At 42.4% G+C, this 20,143-nt stretch overlaps 1 protein-coding gene across 1 annotated transcript in view; it reads left to right on the top strand.

The window, feature by feature from the left end:
* cadm1b (cell adhesion molecule 1b) overlaps nucleotides 1-20,143 on the top strand; it is a 179,137-nt gene that overhangs the window by 59,691 nt on the left and 99,303 nt on the right. Inside the window, exon 8 of the mRNA XM_060943469.1 lies at nucleotides 6,067-6,126. Within this exon, the coding sequence (XP_060799452.1) occupies nucleotides 6,067-6,126 (60 nt within the window). The remainder of the gene's footprint in view (nucleotides 1-6,066; nucleotides 6,127-20,143) is intronic.

Raw genomic sequence — 20,143 nt, 5'->3', positions numbered from 1 at the left:
ACACAAGTCCTGAAAGTAGATAAAGAGAACCCAGTTAAACAAATGAGACAAAAATATTATACTTGGTCATTTATTTATTGAGGAAAATGATCCAATATTACATATCTGTGAGTGGCAAAAGTATGTGAACCTTTGCTTTCGGTATCTGGTGTGACCCCCTTGTGCAGCAATAACTGCAACTAAACGTTTGCGGTAACTGTTGATCAGTCCTGCACACCGGCTTGGAGGAATTTTAGCCCATTCCTCTGTACAGAACAGCTTCAACTCTGGGATGTTGGTGGGTTTCCTCACATGAACTGCTCGCTTCAGGTCCTTCCACAACATTTCTATTGGATTAAGGTCAGGACTTTGACTTGGCCATTCCAAAACATTAACTTTATTCTTCTTTAACCATTATTTGGTAGAACGACTTGTGTGCTTAGGGTTGTTGTCTTGCTGCATGACCCACCTTCTCTTGAGATTCAGTTCATGGACAGATGTCCTGACATTTTCCTTTAGAATTCCCTGGTATAATTCAGAATTCATTGTTCCATCAATGATGGCAGGCAGTCCTGGCCCAGATGCAGCCAAACAGGCCAAAACTATGATACTACCACCACCATGTTTCACAGATGGGATAAGGTTCTTATGCTGGAATGCAGTGTTTTTCCTTTCTCCAAACATAACGCTTCTCATTTAACCCAAAAGTTCTATTTTGGTCTCATCCGTCCACAAAACATTTTTCCAATAACCTTCTGGCTTGTCCACGTGATCTTTAGCAAACTGCAAACGAGAAGCAATGTTATTTTTGGAGAGCAGTGGCTTTCTTCTTGCAACCCTGCCATGCACACCATTGTTGTTCAGTGTTCTCCTGATGGTGGACTCATGAACATTAACATTAGCCAATGTGAGAGAGGCCTTCAGTTGCTTAGAAGTTACCCTGGGGTCCTTTGTGACCTCGCCGACTATTACATGCTTTGTTCTTGGAGTGATCTTTGTTGGTCAACCACTCCTGGGGAGGGTAACAATGGTCTTGAATTTCCTCCATTTGTACACAATCTGTCTGACTGTGGATTGGTGGAGTCCAAACTCTTTAGAGATGGTTTTGTAACCTTTTCCAGCCTGATGAGCATCAACAACGCTTTTTCTGAGCTCCTCAGAAATCTCCTTTGTTTGTGCCGTGATACACTTCCACAAACATGTGTTGTGAAGATCAGACTTTGATAGATCCCTGTTCTTTAAATAAAACAGGGTGCCCACTCACACCTGATTGTCATCCCATTGATTGAAAACACCTGACTCTAGTTTCACCTTCAAATTAACTGCTAATCCTAGAGGTTCACATACTTTTGCCACTCACAGATATGTAATATTGGATCATTTTCTTCAATAAATAAATGACCAAGTATAATATTTTTGTCTCATTTGTTTAACTGGGTTCTCTTTATCTACTTTTAGGACTTGTGTGAAAATCTGATGATGTTTTAGGTCATATTTATGCAGAAATATAGAAAATTCTAAAGGGTTCACAAACTTTCAAGCACCACTTTAAACTGATATCTTCCTGTTATTTTTCTGTGTGGCAAGCTGCTGTAGGTCTAGTGGTGTTTCGTGTTTCTTGGTCACTCACTCATATATATATATATATATATATATATATATATATATATATATATGGCGGCACGGTGGTGTAGTGGTTAGCGCTGTCGCCTCACAGCAAGAAGGTCCTGGGTTCGAGCCCCGGGGCCGGCGAGGGCCTTTCTGTGCGGAGTTTGCATGTTCTCCCCGTGTCCGCGTGGGTTTCCTCCGGGTGCTCCGGTTTCCCCCACAGTCCAAAGACATGCAGGTTAGGTTAACTGGTGACTCTAAATTGAGCGTAGGTGTGAATGTGAGTGTGAATGGTTGTCTGTGTCTATGTGTCAGCCCTGTGATGACCTGGCGACTTGTCCAGGGTGTACCCCGCCTTTCGCCCGTAGTCAGCTGGGATAGGCTCCAGCTTGCCTGCGACCCTGTAGAAGGATAAAGCGGCTAGAGATAATGAATGAATGAGTATATATATATATATATATATATATATATATATATATATACACACACACACACGAGGGTAAGTCAAAAAGTTCTAAGATAAATTTATAAATTTTAAAAAATCTTTATTTATGAAAATAACAAAGCTATTTCTCTACATATCCTCCATTTAAGTCAAAACATTTCTGCAAGCGGTGTTTCCATTGGAGAATTCCTTCTTTGTAGAATTCTGGGGGACGTCTTTCACACCTTTTGAAATTATTAGAACTTTTTGACTTACCCTCATATATATAAAACAGAAGGTACTTATAGGTACTTATACTTGTGACCGTGGCACGTTCCAATTTTTTTTTAGAATTCTGTCCGTGATTCGGAAAGAGGGTGAGGAAACTCTGAGGCTTAGCACAGAGAGGAGACGAGGGGATCAGGACACTACGTCCAATGACCATTTCGTCCAATAGTTAAGACATTTTGTCCAAAGCCTTTTTCAGACGCACTATCAATTATTTTACATTCATCAATTATTTTACATCAGGTGTTTGTGAACAAAAGCCCCACGAGAGCGCTGCTCCGTGCCAAAAGATTTAACATGATCCAGCCGGCTTTAAAAATTAATAATCGGCCAACGGAGCTTGCAGCAAAGCCAAATTTGACATGCACCTCCCTCTAAGCCTCCCCCTTGGAAAGAGTATGGTCTCAGGTTGGTAGGACCGTGCCTCGGCCCGGGATTCGCAAACGAAGCCCCCGCGAGAACGCTGCTTGGCGCCTAAAGATTTAACATGATCTATACTGTGAAATGTGTTTTACTTTGGTCAAATTCCATTGAGAATTCCTCCTTTTTTTCAAACAAACAAATACCTGAAATACAACCCCGATTCCAAAAATGTTGGGACAAAGTACAAATTGTAAATAAAAATGGAATGCAATAATTTACAAATCTCAAAAACTGATATTGAATTCACAATAGAACATAGACAACATATCAAATGTCGAAAGTGAGACATTTTGAAATTTCATGCTAAATATTGGCTCATTTGAAATTTCATGACAGCAACACATCTCAAAAAAGTTGGGACAGGGGCAATAAGAGGCTGGAAAAGTTAAAGGTACAAAAAAGGAACAGCTGGAGGACCAAATTGCAACTCATTAGGTCAATTGGCAATAGGTCATTAACATGACTGGGTATAAAAAGAGCATCTTGGAGTGGCAGCGGCTCTCAGAAGTAAAGATGGGAAGAGGATCACCAATCCCCCTAATTCTGCACTGACAAATAGTGGAGCAATATCAGAAAGGAGTTCGACAGTGTAAAATTGCAAAGAGTTTGAACATATCATCATCTACAGTGCATAATATCATCAAAAGATTCAGAGAATCTGGAAGAATCTCTGTGCGTAAGGGTCAAGGCCGGAAAACCATACTGGGTGCCCGTGATCTTCGGGCCCTTAGATGGCACTGCATCACATACAGGCATGCTTCTGTATTGGAAATCACAAAATGGGCTCAGGAATATTTCCAGAGAACATTATCTGCGAACACAATTCACCGTGCCATCCGCCGTTGCCAGCTAAAACTCTATAGTTCAAAGAAGAAGCCGTATCTAAACATGATCCAGAAGCGCAGACGTCTTCTCTGGGCCAAGGCTCATTTAAAATGGACTGTGGCAAAGTGGAAAACTGTTCTGTGATCAGACGAATCAAAATTTGAAGTTCTTTATGGAAATCAGGGACGCCGTGTCATTCGGACTAAAGAGGAGAAGGACGACCCAAGTTGTTATCAGCGCTCAGTTCAGAAGCCTGCATCTCTGATGGTATGGGGTTGCATTAGTGCGTGTGGCATGGGCAGCTTACACATCTGGAAAGACACCATCAATGCTGAAAGGTATATCCAGGTTCTAGAGCAACATATGCTCCCATCCAGACGACGTCTCTTTCAGGGAAGACCTTGCATTTTCCAACATGACAATGCCAAACCACATACTGCATCAATTACAGCATCATGGCTGCGTAGAAGAAGGGTCCGGGTACTGAACTGGCCAGCCTGCAGTCCAGATCTTTCACCCATAGAAAACATTTGGCGCATCATAAAACGGAAGATACGACAAAAAAGACCTAAGACAGTTGAGCAACTAGAATCCTACATTAGACAAGAATGGGTTAACATTCCTATCCCTAAACTTGAGCAACTTGTCTCCTCAGTCCCCAGACGTTTACAGACTGTTGTAAAGAGAAAAGGGAATGTCTCACAGTGGTAAACATGGCCTTGTCCCAACTTTTTTGAGATGTGTTGCTGTCATGAAATTTAAAATCACCTAATTTTTCTCTTTAAATGATGCATTTTCTCAGTTTAAACATTTGATATGTCATTAATGTTCTATTCTGAATAAAATATGGAATTTTGAAACTTCCACATCATTGCATTCCGTTTTTATTTACAATTTGTACTTTGTCCCAACTTTTTTGGAATCGGGGTTGTGTAAAATAGATGGTGCGTATGAAAAAGGCTTTGGACGAAATGGTCATTGGATGAAATGACCTGTATTCATACTTGATGGTCGGTAGAAGTGTCTTATCTTCAGAAAAGCCTGACTTTTTAAATAATATGGGTCAAAACCACACATATCTATCTTCGCTTGATTGTTCAAATCATCGTAATACTGAGAAAAATCAGCATTGTTTACAGACACGCTTTCAGCAGCTGCCATCCGAGTTGCTTTGTAGATCCACCATCATGACTCGTATGGGAACAACGGCATACAGACATAGTTCCGCAAAAAAGTTGCCAACAAAGCGGCGTTGGGCGTGGCCAGAGGGGTGGCCAGAGATTAATTTAGGGTTGCCTTGGCCACCACTGGCCACCCCTTGGCTCCGCCCCGGCATGTTTACCATTTACATGTATTTGTGGAAATGTGAGCTAATGGTTAATCACGATTATTTCAAATAATATTTGACTTCATTGATTGTGTAATTATTACGTTACGTGTAATTCAACTGACATCAAGTCGATATCTTCTGTTACTGCACACAGAAGAGTAACAGAGAAAAGACAATTCATGGGTGAGATCAGGAAGTAAGTCACAAGCTGTCAGAATCCCGTTTGTGATGTCCGTATGATTTGAATTCCGCGTCCTCGTCTTCACAAGCCGCAGAAAATATTGCAATCCAAAATTGCATTCGTATATCAGCACTCATAATTTCGAACCACGAGTCAGCCGGCCTGCAAATTGCCTGTGGAAAATTCTTGTTTGCTTGACTATTATGCATGCCACATCCCATTCAGACCTTTGGCAGTGGCCATCTCTTCTGCATGCACAATTTCTACATGGAGGCGGTGACATTTCCAATTGTGCCATCAGACACACAGAATTCTCCACAATGTTTCTGGCGAGACCTGGCTTCAGGCTCCCGCGTCTACAGCCACTACGTCGCTCTTGATGTTTTATCATTAGAGAGGAAATGTTCAGATCCCTACTGAGATCCATTGATGGAGCACAGACAATAAAGTGCTCGAGACAGCCAGCCAATTTTGCCCACTGCGACTTTTTCCCAGCAAGGGGTCCATGTGTTGTCAGGGTTGATGTGCACATTCCAGGCTTGTACATCACCAGCACAAGGACTCAACTTGTCTGGAATCCAATCAGTGCATTATGTTGTGCGGGTTAGCAATAGTGTTACATTTAGTGAGCCGTTATCATAATGCAGTTTATCATACCAAGATCAGGTCTGCTGAAGATGTGGACTGGGTCGAGGAGCTTTTTTTTTTTTTTTACCTGCATAGTGTACAAACAGACTCTAATGGGCTGTCAAGCTGAATAAATAACTTAATGATGCAGAAGGCACTGATAACATGATTATATAATAATGTGTATATAGTATTAAACACACATTATATTTCAAATAATACTATTTTATGAGAATTCTGTCAGATTTCTCTGGTATTGCACTAACCTCCAGTCCTTTCAGAATGCCTTTTCATTCTTTTTCACTGTGTGTGTGTGTGTGTGTGTGTGTGTGTGTGTGTGTGTGTGTGTGTGTGTGTGTGTTCATTTTGTTTCCCATTTAGATGTTCTCGCCACAACCCCCCCACCCACTACTACCATCATCCACCCTGATGCTGCCCAAGGTACTGTATACCATCTTGGCTTCAGGGTTCTACCTCCATCTCAACTGTTTGCCTTGTTCTGTCTCTTTGTGCCTCCTGTAGCCTACATTTTGTGTGTGTGTGTGTGTGTGTGTGTGTGTGTGTGTGTGTGTGTGTGAGAGAGAAAGGAAAGAAAAATCCATTGATGCGGTGATAACTTGGTTATTCAGTACATTCAGGTTGTCAGCTGACTTCACTTTATTGCCCAGTAACGTTGCTGAGCGTCGACCTGACCACCTGAAGGAACCCCAGATCATAACACTGCCTCCAGAGGCTTGTACAGTGGACACTAGGCATGATGGGGTGCATCGCTTCATGTGTTTCCTTTCTTACCCTGACACACCCATCACTTAGGAATAAAGTAAATCTGGACTCATCAGATCACATGACCTGTGTCCTTTTTCCATCGCTCCAGAGTCCAATCTTTATTCTCCCTAGAAAATTGAATCCTTTTTTTTTTCTTCAATTTCCCTCACTGACCAGTGGTTCTCTTATGGCCACACAGCTGTTTAGTCCCAATCCTGTGAGTTCTCGTTGCATTGCGCATGTGGAAATGCTCTTACTTTGACTGTTAAACATAGCCATGAGTTTGATTGTCGATTGTTTACGATTCGACTTCACCAAGCATTTAAGTGATCTCTGATCCTGGTCAGTCATGATTTTATTTTTTTTCCGACCACATTTCTTCTGCAAAGTTGATGGTTCATCACTATCCTTCCAGGTTTTAATAACTTTTTAGGCCAATTCCAGTCATTTCAGCAATCTCCTTAGCTGTTTTCTTTGCTTGATGCAGGTCAATAATTTGACCTTCTGAAACAGACTAACATCTTTTCCACGACCATATGATACGCCTTCTGACATGGTTGTTAAAGAAACGAAAAGCTCATCACTGCATCAGTTAGGGTTAAAAGAACTGTCGCAAGCTGAAACATATTTATGACTGTGGTAATTATCCAATCAAAGTCTCCAAAGTATTTGCTTATTTAAATCCAAACAGTGACTGTTTTTTTTTTGGTCAGGCAGTGCATAAATTCCAGATATACAGTGGGGCTTGAAAGTTTTTGAACCTTTTAGAATTTTCTATATTTCTGCATAAATATGACCGAAAACATCATCAGATTTTCACACAAGTTCTAAAAGTAGATAAAGAGAACCCAGTTAAACAAATGAGACAAAAATATTATACTTGGTCATTTATTTATTGAGGAAAATGATCCAATATTACATATCTGTGAGTGGCAAAAGTATGTGAACCTTTGCTTTCAGTATCTGGTGTGACCCCCTTGTGCAGCAATAACTGCAACTAAACATTTGGGGTAACTGTTGATCAGTCCTGCACACCGGCTTGGAGGAATTTTAGCCCATTCCTCTGTACATAACAGCTTCAACTCTGGGATGTTGGTGGGTTTCCTCACATGAACTGCTCGCTTCAGGTCCTTCCAAAACATTTCAGTTGGATTAAGGTCAGGACTTTGACTTGGCCATTCCAAAACATTAACTTTATTCTTCTTTAACCATTCTTTGGTAGAACGACTTGTGTGCTTAGGGTCGCTGTCTTGCTGCATGACCCACCTTCTCTTGAGATTCAGCTCATGGACAGATGTCCTGACATTTTCCTTTAGAATTCGCTGGTATAATTCAGAATTCATTGTTCCATCAATGATGGCAGGCAGTCCTGGCCCAGATGCAGCAAAACAGGCCCAAACCATGATACTACCACCACCATGTTTCACAGATGGGATAAGGTTCTTATGCTAGAATGCAGTGTTTTCCTTTTTCCAAACATAACACTTCTCATTTAAACCAAAAAGTTCTATTTTGGTCTCATCCATCCACAAAACATTTTTCCAATAACCTTCTGGCTTGTCCATGTGATCTTTAGCAAACTGCAGATGAGCAGCAATGTTCTTTTTGGAGAGCAGTGGCTTTCTCCTTGCAACCCTGCCATGCACACCATTGTTGTTCAGTGTTCTCCTGATGGTGGACTCATGAACATTAACATTAGCCAATGTGAGAGAGGCCTTCAGTTGCTTAGAAGTTACCCTGGGGTCCTTTGTGACCTCATTATTACACACCTTGCTCTTGGAGTGATCTTTGTTGGTCGACCACTCCTGGTGGAGGGTAACAATGGTCTTGAATTTCCTCCATTTGTACACAATCTGTCTGACTGTGTACTGGTGGAGTCCAAACTCTTTAGAGATGGTTTTGTAACCTTTTCCAGCCTGATGAGCATCAACAATGCTTTTTCTGAGGTCCTCAGAAATCTCCTTTGTTCGTACCATGATACACTTCCACAAACATGTGCTGTGAAGATCAGACTTTGATAGATCCCTGTTCTTTAAATAAAACAGGGTGCCCACTCACACCTGATTGTCAACCCATTGATTGAAAACACCTGACTCTAATTTCACCTTCAAATTAGCTGCTAATCCTAGAGGTTCACATACTTTTGCCACTCACAGACATGTAATATTGGATCATTTTCCTCAATAAATAAATGACCAAGTATAATATTTTTGTCTCATTTGTTTAACTGGGTTCTCTTTATCTACTTTTAGGACTTGTGTGAAAATCTGATGATGTTTTAGGTCATATTTATGCAGAAATATAGAAAATTCTAAAGGGTTCACAAACTTTCAAGCACCACTGTAAATTTTATATTGACAAATGTATCCCTAATGAGAAAGCAAGATGCGACGGTGACAAAGAAAAAATCCCTGAGATGGTGTGAGAAAGAACCCTTGAGAGGAACCATACTCAAAAGGAAAGCCATCCTCATCTCGGCGACACAAAATAGTGCGATTTTCAACAATTTCTCATTCTCTAACTGTATACTTATATAGTCAAAAAGTGCAATTGTGTAATCAATTTTAATTGATGTGAACTGTTCATTGACAAGATCTCCAAACAGCAGTAGGGCATCAGAATGGATCGGGCGGGTCCGGAGAGCAGAAAGAGTCAGGATCACTGTTATCTCAGGAGGAGCATTATAATGCTACTTTATTTGTGCACTTAAGTCTGGAATAAAACATGACATGGTGTGATGACATAGGAAGAGACTCAATAACATGGTGGCATTTCCAGAATTGTTTTATTCCTCTTATACCTGAGCGACTTGCAAATGATTAAAATGTTTTCATTTAGTTACAGTTTGTAGTTACGTTTAAAGCGAGACGGCCTTTTGATTTCATAAAATCGGTGAAATTTAGTTCCCTCTGAAATGTGGTCATTGTGATATATGTTTATTTCTGTAATATCTCACAAAATATCAGGCCATTCTGTGGCTGGGAAGTTATTTAATTTGAGGGGATTAAAGCAAATGATGTGCATGAAATCGCTCGCTTCGTGCAGTCAAGCAGACAGAGGAAGTCCGTGTGTGTGCGCGTGCGCAGGTTTACCTTTGAGCGTGCACTGACAGTTCCATCATTCTGTTGCTAAATGAACAGCTGATCACACCGAGGTGCTCGCTGAGCGCCGATATTTATTAGTTTGGCCCTGCGTTTCCTTTCCTTCATATATAACATAACGTCTTTTCTTCTCGCTTTGCGTTACTGTAGTCGGTCTTTCACGTTTCATTCGCACGCTCACGTCCTCCATTTTTCTCTCCTGTTTCAAATTTGTATCCCACAATGCCTTGTGTGAACGGGGAAAGCCCACCACGTGATGCATGACGTAGTATCTTGAATTGGGTCATGGTGAAGCAGGAAAAAATAGCGGAGAATTTAAGGCCACGTAGCTCTAAATTCATTAATTGTTCTATTTTAAAAACCTAATAAAATTGGAAGTCTGTGATTCGAATTCAGTCGCTTTCAGTCCACTAAACAAAAATAATTGGGTGTTGAGGAAAATTGGTTTTATGACCTATGCTTGAAAAATCTGAAAGGTAGTCTACCTTTAATGTTGTGAAACGAGGATGTTCCTCTTATAACTTACAGCTATAAACAGTCATTTCCTCACCAGCTTCTTATTTTTTTCCTCTCTCTTGAAGTTGCTAAGAAAACAAAAAAAAACCAAAAACAGCTTGACATTTACAGAGAAACCAGAAAGTGCAAAGTTGTTACTATAGAAATGACAACTTATTAGAATGAGTGCATATTGCGAATATGAACCTGGGAGCTTCTAATCAATCACATTCAAGGATGTAACAGCTCTATGGTATAAATGCTGAGAAACAACAGCTAAGAAAATGTCAAATTGCACTTCAATTAATGGACATGCATTAAGCTACATCTTACATTTCCAGCTTCCACGAGAAAGCATGAAATCAACGTGTACTTTATTAGGAGCAAACCAGAAATACTCCTACAGTAATCCAGAGTGTAGGTCAAAGAACAGGCAGGCAGTTTCACACCGGGAATATCCATAATCACTCATGTAAACACAGGCACAGATCAAAACTGAGAACTCCAATTAGAAATGCACACACCAGGGAACAAGGAAACGTGAGAAACAAGGCTTGGGCTTAAGAAAATAGAGCATGGCAAGACTTCGCGTCAAGACAATGAAACACCTGCATTTAAACACAAAGTAATAGAGGAAGGAACTGAAAATGGGTCCAAATGATCATGACACAATAAGGAGACGAACCAGTGGCAAGACAGGTGGAGAAAAGACAAAAACACACTTCGCTATATGTAGTAATCAAACATGACAGGAAGTGAGTATATAAACACATAGACCTGTGCTGTTTGTGCTGGGAGTCTTGACATGCTCTGAGAGCCGTAGTGCACACTGAGAGGTTGAATGCATGACTCAGTGCTTCTTTAGTATATCCTGTTACTGGCCAAAATAAAGAAAGAATATGCAGAGTATGAAACAGTGTATCGTATTCCACCATTTAAGAAATTACCAACTAATGAAATGCTTTCGTGTGGACAAGCCTGAACGCTTCGCTGAATAGCGGATTCTGAAACCGTGACTGCACAGCCTGGAGGCTCGTGTCCATCAAGAGAGAACTCCTTATAGCTTAGGAGAATTCTGTGTCCACATTTGGTAGGGTTTTCTTTCCAGCTCCCATCTCAGTAGCATCCAAAAACAAGTATGGCTCAGCCATGACATGCCACTCTACTGAGTTCTGAATGCAGTCCCATCTTCAGATGAAACGATTTTAAAGTGATCTATTCAAGAAACAAGTGTTGCCAGGCAAAACAAACCTCCCCCCGGCAGCACTTATTTTATACCTATTGAGGTATTTCACCCATGTGACCAAGTCACGTGATGCCGCCATTTTGGACGGCGCGCTTAAGTCCTTCAGTGCAAGGCGGTATGAGATGGTGGAGACCTTTGCGCGTTTTAACAAGAAAGTAAGCTGTGATTCGTGTTAAATTGGATCTGTCTTTTATCACAAACACTGTACCCAGCCTTGGTATGGAGCCAAGGTTGTCGACAGAAGTCAACAGTTTGATGAAGGATGACCCCGGCAGTTTGAAACGGTACAAGGTAGGCTATGTTCACAACACTGTCTTGTTACTCGGGGGATCTGAGATCCCCTGAAACAGACATGAGATCCCTTGAAAACATGATTTGGGAAATGTTGGGGGGTCTCTAAAATATTGGCAAAATGATGTTTATTGACATAGCAATCGTGCGTAACGGGAAGCATTTGCATATCCGAAGTGTTGTGTTTACATGACAACGACTGCTGCTGCCAGGTTGGTTGTTGAGTAGCCTGACTGTTTTTTTTTTTTTCTTTTCTTGCGTGTGGTATCATTGTTGACGCGAGGTTGTTTTTTGAACATGCCAATGCGGACACGATTTCCCCTGATGAGTTATGACTTCAGACGCGATGCGTGTGTGGAGGTGTGGAGTCCGCGTGATATGTGCGTAAGAGAGGCTTCTCATGTGTTTGGAGATCCGCGCTCTTTTTATTTTCTTTCTTTCTTTCTTTCTTTTTATGTAATTTCCCTGTTTATTTCTGTCCCGTTTCTTTCTAGCCTCTGTTATTGCGTTTTATGTCTGATGTCACTTTATCTACTTGTTTTGTAATGACTTGATACTTTCAATATAAAAAAAAAAGATCCGCGCTCTGAGACAAGCGCAAGCACCCCCCCCCCCCCCCCCCCCCAAGGGAAAAAAAGGGACCCCCCGAAAATATCAGCATAGTTCGAACAGGGTAAACAGAGAAAACAGGAAAAATTAAATGATTTATTTTAGGGGGCTCATTCGTCTCTTCACAGCTGCAATCCATTTGGCCCTCTTGTCTGGGTCAGTAGGAAACCGGTAAAAGGAGCGTCCTGTACGCTGTCCCTGTCTGTTGTGGCAGCCCACAGCACAACAAGCAAACACCATAGTTATTTATAGAGCGCTTACTGACAAATTAATCGATTCTAGGTGTCTGTAACACGTTTTTTTTCAAGCTGGTTCTCCCTCTCTGTCTGCAGCGTTAGTATGTAGCTTGACGTTCAAGATGGCGGACACCAGGGCGTCACGTGACCCTGTGACGTCAGGTGAAATACCTCAATACAGTGCTCAGCGTAAATGAGTCCACCCCCTTTGGAAAGTAACATTTTAAACAATATCTCAGTGAAGACAAACAATTTCCAAAATGTTGAAAAGACAAAGTTTAATAGAACATCTGTTTAACTTATAACGTGAAAGTAAGGTTAATAATATAACTTAGATTACACATTTTTCAGTTTTACTCAAATTAGGGTGGTGCAAAAATGAGTACACCCCACAACAAAAACTACTACATCTAGTACTTTGTACGGCCTCCATGATTTTTAATGACAGCACCAAGTCTTCTAGGCATGGAATGAACAAGTTGGCGACATTTTGCAACATCAATCTTTTTCCATTCTTCAACAATGACTTCTTTTAGTGACTGGATGCTGGATGGAGAGTGATGCTCAACTTCTCTCTTCAGAATTCCCCATAGGTGTTCGATTGGGTTCAGATCAGGAGACATACTTGGCCACTGAATCACTTCTTCATAAATCCAACAGTGGCCTTAGATGTGTGTTTAGTCATGTTGGAAAAGTGCACGACAACCAAGGGCACGGAGTGATGGTAGCATCTTCTCTTTCAGTATAGAGCAATACGTCTGTGAATTCATGATGCCATCAATGAAATGCAGCTCCCCGACACCAGCAGCACTCATGCAGCCCCACATAAGGACACTGCCACCACCATGTTTCACTGTAGGCACCAGGCATTTTTCTTTGTATTCCTCACCTTTGCGATGCCATACAGTTTTGAAGCCATCAGTTCCAAAAACATTTATCTTGGTCTCATCACTCCAGAGTATAGAGTCCCAGTAGTCTTCATCTTTATCAGCATGGGCCCTGGCAAACTCTAGGCGGGCTTTTTTGTGCCTGGGCTTTAGGAGAGGCTTCTTTCGTGGACGGCATCCATGCATGCCATTCCTCTGCAGTGTACGCCGTATTGTGTCACGGGAAATAGTCACCCCAGTTTGGCTTTCTACTTCTTTAGATAACTGCAGTGAACTCGCATGCCGATTTTCTTCAACCCTTCTCATCAGAAGACGCTCCTGTCGAGGTGTTAACTTCCGTGGATGACCTGGACGTCTCTGTGAGATGGTTGCAGTTCCATCTTTCTTAAATTTTTGTACCACTTTTGCTACAGTATTCTGACTGATAAGTAAAGCTTTGCTGATCTTCTTGTAGCCTTCACCTTTGTGGTGTAAAGAAATTATTTTCTTTGGGGAATTCTAAAGAGACAAGTTGAGCATCACTCTCCATCCAGCATCCAGTCACTAAAAGAGGTCATTGTTGAAGAATGGAAAAAGATTGATGCTGCAAAATGTCGCCAACTTGTTCATTCCATGCCTAGAAGACTTGGTGCTGTCATTAAAAATCATGGAGGCCGTACAAAGTACTAGATGTAGTAGTTTTTGTTGTGGGGTGTACTCATTTTTGCACCACCCTAATTTGAGTAAAACTGAAAAATGTGTAATCTAAGTTATATTATTAACCTTACTTTCACGTTATAAGTTAAACAGGTGTTATATCAAACTTTGTCTTTTCAACATTTTGGAAATTGTTTGTGTTCATTGAGATATTGTTTAAAATGTTACTTTTCAAAGGGGGTGCACTCATTTACGCTGAGCACTGTACGTATGTTGATAACAGTCATATTTCTCAATCATCAGTTAGGTTGTAGTCCTATGAAAATCCATGACCTTGAGTTTGACATTTCAAAGTCATTCAAGGTCAAAAGTCATGGCGGCAACTGAAAGCCCATATGGGACTTCTTATATATTGATAATGATAAACATCTGGCTATCATGAACCATTTTAAAAGTTATAGCCATTTGAAAACCCATGACCTTGAGTTTGACCTCTCAAGGTCAAAGATCATGGTGCCAAATGAAAGCCCATATGGCACTTCCTATAAGTTGATAATGGTAAATGTCTATCTACAATCAACCGTTTTCAAGTTACAGCCCTCTGAAAATCTGTAACCTTGAGTTTGAGCTTTCAGGGTCACTCAAGGTCAAAGATCATGGTGTCAAATGAAAGGCCATATGGGAGTTCCTATATGCTCATAATAGTAAACATCTGGGGTGGCACGGTGGTGTAGTGGTTAGCGCTGTCACCTCACAGCAAGAAGGTCCGGGTTCGAGCCCCGTGGCCGGCGAGGGCCTTTCTGTGTGGAGTTTGTATGTTCTCCCCGTGTCTGTGTGGGTTTCCTCCGGGTGCTCCGGTTTCCCCCAAAGACATGCAGTTAGATTGACGTGGGGCGGCCTTGGGCTGAAGTGCCCTTGAGCGAGGTACCGAACCCCTGACTGCTCCCTGGGCGCTGTAGTGTGGCTGCCCACTGCTCTGGGTGTGTGTGTGTGTGTGTTCACTGCTTCAGATGGGTTAAATGCAGATGAATTTCACTGTGCTTGAAGTGTGCATGTGACGAATAAAAGTTTAGAATTAGAAAATTTATCTGTCTGTTGGCAATCGTTTTTGAGTTATAATGGAAAACATTATTTTGACCGATGACCTTCATCCCCCTGACTTTTAACCCCCACCCACTACAGAGACTGTCCAAGCTACCCTGTCATGCAGCAGAAAGCAGTTGGAAGCAGAATTGAAAGATGCACATTTTGGTTTTGGTTTGAAGTCAAAATGATGAATTTGAAGAAAGTTATCGCAAAAAAAATTATTTTGACCTTTCCGGTGACTTTGACCCGATTACCCCCAAAATTTAATCAGGTAATCTACGGATCATTGCCCACCTACCCTGAAAATTTGAAGTCAATCGGTGCAACCGTCTAGACGCTAGATTGTTAACAGACACACACACACAAACAAGCCAGACTGATTACAATACCTCACCCCGGTGACTCTGTCACGGGCGAGGTAAAAAAAAAAAAAGTTAAAGTATTTCCCAGAGGAGTATAACACAATGGCTAGAGAACTAGTTTCATGCAGGGAGAAGCCAAGCCAGGAAGCCTTTATTTGTCACACGTAAACTCAAGCACAGACTTCAGCACACAGTGAAATTTAACCCATTTGAAGCAGTGAACACACACAAGTGAGCAATGAGCACACACACATACCCAGAGCAGTGGGCAGCAATGCTACAGCGCCCAGGGAGTTAGGTGCCTTGCTCAAGGGTACTCAGGCCATAGCTGCCCCATGATAACCCAACCTGCATGTCTTTGAACTGTGGGCGAAACCGGAGCACCCACACAGGCACGGGGAGAACATGCAAACTCTACACAGAAAGACGTCCGTCAGCCGCTGGGCTCAAACCCAGAACCTTCTTGCTGTGAGGCGACACTGCTAACCACTACGTTCTCATGGTTAGAGAAGCAGCTTTGGGACCAAAAGGTCGCTGGTTCAATACCCTGGACAAGCAAGAATGACTGAAGTGCCCTTGAGCAAGGTACCTAACCCCTACCTACCGTACTCTGGGTATGTTGTATGTTGCTCTGGAGAAGAGTGTCTGCTAAATGCAGTGCAAAATACACTCACCGGCCACTTTATTAGGTACACCATGCTAGTAATGGGTTGGACCCCCTTTTGCCTTCAGAACTGCCTCAATTCTTCGTGGCATAGATTCAACAAGGTGCTGGAAGCATTCCTCAGAGAGTTTGGTCCATATTGACATGATGGCATCACACAGTTGGCGCAGATTTGTCGGCTGCACATCCATGATGCGAATCTCCCGTTCCACCACATCCCAAAGATGCTCTATTGGATTGAGATCTGGTGACTGTGGAGGCCATTTGAGTACAGTGAACTCATTGTCATGTTCAAGAAACCAGTCTGAGATGATTCCAGCTTTATGACATGGCGCATTATCCTGCTGAAAGTAGCCATCAGAAGTTGGGTACATTGTGGTCATAAAGGGATGGACATGGTCAGCAACAATACTCAGGTAGGCTGTGGCGTTGCAACGATGCTCAATTGGTACCAAGGGGCCCAAAGAGTGCCAAGAAAATATTCCCCACACCATTACACCACCACCACCAGCCTGAACCGTTGATACAAGGCAGGATGGATCCATGCTTTCATGTTGTTGACGCCAAATTCTGACCCTACCATTCGAATGTCGCAGCAGAAATCGAGACTCATCAGACCAGGCAACGTTTTTCCAATCTTCTATTGTCCAATTTCGATGAGCTTGTGCAAATTGTAGCCTCAGTTTCCTGTTCTTAGCTGAAAGGAGTGGCACCCGGCGTGGTCTTCTGCTGCTGTAGCCCATCTGCCTCAAAGTTCGACGTACTGTGCGTTCAGAGATGCTCTTCTGCCTACCTTGGTTGTAACGGGTGGTTATTTGAGTCACTGTTGCCTTTCTATCAGCTCGAACCAGTCTGGCCATTCTCCTCTGACCTCTGGCATCAACAAGGCATTTCCGCCCACAGAACTGCCGCTCACTGGATATTTTTTTCTTTTTTGGACCATTCTCTGTAAACCCTAGAGATGGTTGTGCGTGAAAATCCCAGTAGATCAGCAGTTTCTGAAATACTCAGACCAGCCCTTCTGGCACCAACAACCATGCCACGTTCAAAGTCACTCAAATCACCTTTCTTCCCCATACTGATGCTCGGTTTGAACTGCAGGAGATTGTCTTGACCATGTCTACATGCCTAAATGCACTGAGTTGCCGCCATGTGATTGGCTGATTAGAAATTAAGTGTTAACGAGCAGTTGGACAGGTGTACCTAATAAAGTGGCCGGTGAGTGTACATAAAGTGTGTTTTCTTTAAGAATTTCCTTACCTTCTAACTTCCTGTTTGTTTCACTGCTCTGATTACCTGGAAGCTCCCCACAGCAGCCACTAATGTATCATGTATAAGATTACTCTATACAGTCCACTCTGTGTGTGTGCGTGTGTGTGTAAAAGACAGAGATTTGAACAGATGCACATTTATGGCAGGCAGCAGAAGGTGAAAGATCGGGTCGGTTTAGTAAGATCGCCCTGCCGATAACCACAGCACTTGTCAGGTTATGTTTGTCGAATCCTTTTTGTGCTTCATGTTTGATCTCTCGCAGCGCAGATACATTTTGTAGACTGAACCATCGCCCAGCTTGGTGCCGTAGCTCAAAATGTTAATGGCTCAGATCATAACACAAATGAAATTACTTTGGGAATGTTTTCTTTCAGCTTTGTTAATTTTAGGCACTGAAATTTCAAATGCGTAATACAGAACAGATATTATCATCATGAGAAACCATGAACAAACCCAATATCTTGCTGTGGAAAGTGGATTGTGGGATTTTTAGGAAACAATAGCCAGCAGTATGTTTCCAGGACTGATTCACGTTTCTTCACATGCAGAAATCTGTTTATATTGAAAGCCAAGTAACTCATTGTTAGGTCCAGTGAACCTCGAACTAAAATGCATTTTTGATGAACTGGCAGAGAGCAATAAATGATAGGGAGCACTGCACTTAAAAAAAAAAAAAAGGGGGAAAAAGCCAGCAGTACCTTTCTAAAGTATTCGGTAGCTTTCAGTGGTGATATTTCCCAATGATTGCTATTTATAATGCAAAATAAATGGCTAAATGGAAGTGACGTTTTGAATTAAACACTCTCTCTTCTGTCTAGATTCAGTGAGTACAGGGAAAGACTGTGTATCGGCATTGATTAGCATTTAGCAGTACCGCCTTTCAAACAGAGTAATCCAGTCAGGCAGTGTGGAGTGATGAGCTCAGGATGTTGCAGAGCAATTTGAACCAGACACAAGGTTATCAGCTGTGAAGTTTCACATAGATCTCATATCAGCGGTGTTCAATACAGCATGAAGCTTTGCAAGTATCCCTCCAGGGCAGGTGGATCAGTCAGAATTGTTTGGTTCATAGAACAGTGTTGGGATGATAACAAAAGAAATACAGCAGTGAGAGGGTTTTATGGATGTTCTTCTGAACAATAAAGTGTAAAGTGAGATGGAGATTTATGATGAGCTTTAAAGAGTGAAGCATGGCTGATGGGAGTGGAACCTGACCTTGTCTTCTGCACGAATAGCCTGTCTGCCTTAAGATTTGGCATGCAGTGCATTTGAAGTTGCTTTTCTGCTCAGCACAGTTGCAAAGAGTGGCTGTTTGAGTTACTGTCAACTTGAGCCAATTGGCCTCTCTCTCTCTGCTGCTCACAAGATGTTTTTTTTTTTTTTTTTAATGTGTGAAAATCCCAGCTCCCCAACCATGGCACCAACAACCATGCTATGGTCAAAGTCAATGAGATCAAGTCAAGTTTATTTGTATAGCGCTTTTAACAACACACATTGGCGCAAAGCAGATTGACAGAATTAAAGACTTTAAACATTAACTAATTTTATTGCTAATTTATCATTAATGAGCAAGCCTGTGGCAACGGTGGCAAGGAAAAAAACTCCGAGACAACACGAGGAAGGAACATTGAGAGGAACCAGACTCAAAAGGGAACCCATCTTCATCTGGGTGATAACAGGTAGCGTGATTTATAAATATGGTAACTCTGTAGCAGTTCCTGATGTGGGTGGAGCACAGAAGCATGGCAGGCGAGAGTTGATGGTCACAGACAAACTCTTTATTTCACTTAATTTAGCTTTTCAGCTTTTACTCACTCACTCACTCACTCACTCACATGCGTTGTGGTCGGGAGGGAGCCTCTTTTCTCTGCTCTCCCCCTCCTTTCATGCTCCGTCCCTGTAACACACACACACACACATTAATTGACAGCAGGTGGAATGACTTAGCCACTTACCTTCCCCGACCCCACTCTCCATTCACAGACTGCTGCTTGGCCATGCCCCCGCTGCCACAAACTCATATCTAACACTCACTTCTATAAGGAAGCCATGGCCTTATGGTTGGGCCCAAAAAGTTGCTGGTTCAATTCCCTGGACCAGCAGGAATGTCTGAAGTGCTCTTGAGCAAGGTACCTAAACCCTCAACTGCTCCCCAGGCTGCTCTGGGTATGTTGTACGTTGCTATGGATAAGAGTGTCTGCTAAATACCTGTAATGTAATATAACAGTGGGTGGCACGGTGGTGTAGTGGTTAGCGCTGTCGCCTCACAGCAAGAAGGTCCGGGTTCGAGCCCCGGGGCCGGCGAGGGCCTTTCTGTGTGGAGTTTGCATGTTCTCCCCGTGTCCGCGTGGGTTTCCTCCGGGTGCTCCGGTTTCCGCCACAGTCCAAAGACATGCAGGTTAGGTTAACTGGTGACTCTAAATTGACCGTAGGTGTGAATGTGAGTGTGAATGGTTGTCTGTGTCTATGTGTCAGCCCTGTGATGACCTGGCGACTTGTCCAGGGTGTACCCCGCCTTTCGCCCGTAGTCAGCTGGGATAGGCTCCAGCTTGCCTGCGACCCTGTAGAACAGGATAAAGCGGCTAGAGATAATGAGATGAGATGAATATAACAGTTTCCTACGGAGCAGTGTTTCTCAACCACTGGGCCTGGACCATGAAGTGCCATCTAGTGGTATATGATTTTTTTTTCCAAGTTGAAGATAATTTTTACTCGTATTATGGGACAATTGCTGGGTTGCATCTGACGTCACATCCACCTCATTAAGCTACAGTCACACTACAGCTCGCGATGCTTTGCGATGGGTTA

The sequence above is a fragment of the Neoarius graeffei genome, chromosome 17, assembly GCF_027579695.1.
Source record: "Neoarius graeffei isolate fNeoGra1 chromosome 17, fNeoGra1.pri, whole genome shotgun sequence".
NCBI classification, from domain to species: domain Eukaryota; kingdom Metazoa; phylum Chordata; class Actinopteri; order Siluriformes; family Ariidae; genus Neoarius; species Neoarius graeffei.
Note: the sequence above shows the minus strand (reverse complement) of the source record. Positions and strands in the feature narration are given on the sequence as shown.